General features: G+C 37.6%; 1 protein-coding gene across 2 annotated transcripts; it reads left to right on the forward strand.

Annotated features, from left to right (window-relative positions):
• Positions 1 to 1,660: 1,660 nt before the first annotated feature.
• Positions 1,661 to 3,692, forward strand: LOC110771438 (palmitoyl-monogalactosyldiacylglycerol delta-7 desaturase, chloroplastic-like). Of its 2 annotated transcripts, XM_088250843.1 has the most exons (5): positions 1,661 to 2,033; positions 2,185 to 2,328; positions 2,574 to 2,717; positions 3,062 to 3,168; positions 3,289 to 3,692. In XM_088250843.1, the coding sequence occupies exons 1-5, from the start codon at positions 1,707 to 1,709 to the stop codon at positions 3,551 to 3,553; spliced, it is 987 nt and encodes a 328-aa protein (XP_088106969.1). In that variant the 5' UTR covers positions 1,661 to 1,706; the 3' UTR covers positions 3,554 to 3,692. The 2 variants fall into 2 exon arrangements, with proteins under 2 accessions (XP_088106969.1, XP_088106970.1); XM_088250844.1 differs by lacking the exon at positions 2,185 to 2,328.

The following is a 3,692-nucleotide window of genomic DNA, read 5'->3' on the forward strand; positions in this document are numbered from 1 at the left end:
TAACCCGTTTGGTAGGCCCATAACCCAAAAAGTGAGGTTTTATAGTTTTTTTCCTCTCTCTCTCTCTCTCTCTCTCTCGGCTTGGTTTTTTCAAGCTTTATATATTTTTTGTTATTCTGAGTTTGCTCTCTTAGTTGGTATGCATAAGTCAAAGTTTCTTCGATTTTACGTGATTATTAGTGGAGGAGCCCTAGATTGTCTAAATTTTAATGTTGGATTGCTCCGTTATTGTATTGGCCCATTGTGACTAGTGGCTTTATTGGTTGAATTATGAATGCAATCCCAGCATTTCTCAACCAAAAAAAAAAAACTATACAAGCTGTAAGTACTAAACAAAATTATCATTGGATTTTAAGTTAATAACTTTAGCTATCCCATCAATTGAAAAATTCATGGTTCCGCTCTAGAATTTCTCAACAAAAAAAAAACTATAGAAACTGTAAGTACTAAAAAAAATTATCATTAGATTTTAAGCTAATAACTTTTAGCTAGCCCATCCATTGAAAAATTCATAGTTCCACCCTTGTTGGCGGACTCTACTTCTATTAGAGAAGTGGTATACAATGTGGTATGCAAATGTAGTATGCTTAGCATTGCTTATAAAATATCATCTCATATCTCTCACTTCCTTTTTGTGAATTAATACACAAAGAAATTTAAAAGGTAAAAATAAACATTATGATAATGATTTGTACAATTGCATTGCCTAATTTCTGGGAGGGACCAACTTTTTCTATGAAGCAAATGGATAAGCAACACGTCACTTAGGGTTGTTATGGTACAAGAGCATCTCCAGCGCAGCAACAGAACCGGGCAAAAAGCCCCCCTCGCAAGCCCAAGGCAGCTCCAGCGCTGTAGCCTGTAGCCCGGTTTGGCGTGGGTCCCACTAGCCCGGGCAAGCCCAAGGGCAGGTTTCGCCTGGGCTTCAGCTCGAGGGCTGTGATGTCAGCGCTGATGTCACGATGACATCAGCGAGCAAAAAAATATTTTAAAAATCCAAAAAAATTTCAATTTTTTTTTTAAAATACCAAAAAATTATAGATGCTTTCCCAATAAATACATAACAATTTTATTAACTTTCTAAATTGTTTATATTTTGTTGCATAATCTTTTTTTCCTTTCTTGCCTTTGCCCTAGCCTTTTGGAATGGATTCTTGCCCTAGACTTAGTCCTCATGGGTGGAACCACAAATGGCAAGGCTGACACTATTCACATGAATAGTAGCAGTCCTTGCCCTAGACTTAGCCCTTATGGGTGGACATGCTCTAATGTTGCCTACTTCCTTTGCAGACTCCCTTGGAGATGCTCTTAAACTTAAAATCAAATTTCTACCTTCACTGTACAAAAAAACAATACAATTTATTTACCTGAAAAAAAAGGACATTATTGGTGCATGTTCAGCCTGAAATGCGTTAAGACTTTGACTATTGATGGGAAATACCTCTGGTTTAAGACTTGACTATGGATGGGAAATACCTCTGGTTTTCACGCTTTTCCAGGCAGGCAGCTCTATTTCTTCTGCGTCTCTGACTGAGTGGCTGGTTAAAATTTAATTTTTTAAAATAGTATTTTTGTATTAAAGCCAAGCTGACGACACATACGATATAACAATAAAGGCTCCAAAATCAAACTTATAAAATCCAAGTTTCAGTAACGTGGGCTCCTTAAATTTGAGCCAAAAAGTTGGTATAGCTAGCTAGGCAGCCATGGAGAAGAAGGAAAAAAAAGAAGCAAAGGTTGTGCCAATGCTGGAGTGGTACTTTTGGTTGGCCAAGTGGCGGGTACAACTTTTTGGGAGGCAATGGAACTTCTTCGATGTGGCCTCTGTGATTGTGGTTTCGGTTTTGCATTGCCTGGCTCTTTTAGCACCATTTCATTTCAACTGGGGTGCAGTTTGGGTGGCCGTGGCACTCAATTCTATCTCAGGCGTTGGAATAACCCTATCTTACCATAGAAATCTTGCTCACAAAAGCTTTAAGCTCCCCAAATGGCTTGAGTACTTCTTTGCCTATTGCGCGGTTTTGGGACTTCAGGTTTGTGCCTACGTAGAATAAAATTTTAAAAGTTATGATAGCATCAATTGCTTACACTGCATGAGTCGATTATGAGTTATTGATCGATGCATTGTGGCAACCACATGCATCAACGTAAAAAATGTTTTAAAACTTTGTCTTTAATATGTAGGGCAGTCCACTCGAATGGGTAAGCACACACAGAAACCACCATCAATTTACTGACACATGGAGCGACCCCCATAGCCCCATTGCTAAGGGATTATGGTTTAGTCATATTGGATGGGTCTTCGATTATCGTTCTCGGTTTGGAAGTGTGCGTATACTCTCTCTCTCTCTCCCTCTCTCTCATGGCTAAAACTTTATTGTAACGTCATAGTTGGTTCTTTCTCTTTATATCTCTCATTGAGTAACTTAGCATGTGATGAGAGATACAGAAAGAAGGAGGTAAGGATTACGTTACATGCAAGTTTTCTCATCTCTCACACACTTCCCTCGTGTAAATAGACATACCAATATTAAAATTTAGTTAAACTACTCATAAATTTCAAAATTTTGCAGTATGAAGGACGACTAAACAATGTTGGAGATTTGAAAAAGCAGCCCTATTACATATTTCTTCATTACACATACCCCTTTCACTCAGTGGCTCTTGGAGTTTTACTGTACGTCGTAGGAGGGCTACCGTTTTTAGTTTGGGGAATGGTAAGATTGGTCTTATTTACTAATATTGTCGTATTGATCAAGTGAAGAAAGAACAAACAAATTAAATGCCTCTTTATTTAAGTAGCAATGGTCAAATAGAAAAATTTACATGGTGTCGTGGCCTTGCCTTTTTTTCTTTTTTGAGGACATTTCTTATTGAGAGGGACGATAACATGTTACATTCATACAAACTACACATATGCTAAGACTCCAATTCAAAATCTTTCATGGGAGAACAAATGCTCCAAACCACTATATACTAGTCGTACTTTGCTCATTTTCATTTGTTGTCAATCATGGCGATCACTTTGATTAGTTTCTATGATGCTCTTTTCTTTTTGCAGGGTGTAAGAATGGTCTATATGTTCCACGTTACTTTCTCAATAAATTCGATTTGTCACACATGGGGAACGCAAGTATGGAATACTGGTGATTCATCCAGAAACAATTGGTATATTTTGTTGTAACCTTCTATATAGATATGTCTGTTGGATTTGGATGGAAGACAATAATCTCCAACTTGGATGGGTATAATAGCAAACGTGTGATGAATTTTAATTTTGTTAATTAGGCTGTTTGGTTTGCTAGCACATGGAGAAGGTTGGCATAACAATCACCATGCATTTGACTACTCAGCTCGACAAGGTCTTGAATGGTGGCAAATTGATACGACTTGGTATTTGATACGCTTTCTTCAAGCTCTTGGTTTGGCCACAGAGGTCAAACTTCCAACTGAGGCTCAGAAGAAACGAAAAGCTTTGTACAACAAAATCGCCAACAACGAGGAGAAGCTTGGAACCGTAGGCAACAATGGAAAACTCCAAGCAGTGAAATAATGGAGACTCAACTTTTATGCTATCTACATTTTCGTTATTTGTTTTGTAAGAAGACTTACGCACCATAAGTATGAATTTGTGGAGAATGAGTTTTTGTGTATGAATCATTTTAATTATGGTGTTTAATTTGTGTTTCTCA

The sequence above is a fragment of the Prunus avium genome, chromosome 3, assembly GCF_965620075.1.
Source record: "Prunus avium chromosome 3, drPruAviu1.hap1.1, whole genome shotgun sequence".
NCBI lineage: Eukaryota > Viridiplantae > Streptophyta > Magnoliopsida > Rosales > Rosaceae > Prunus > Prunus avium.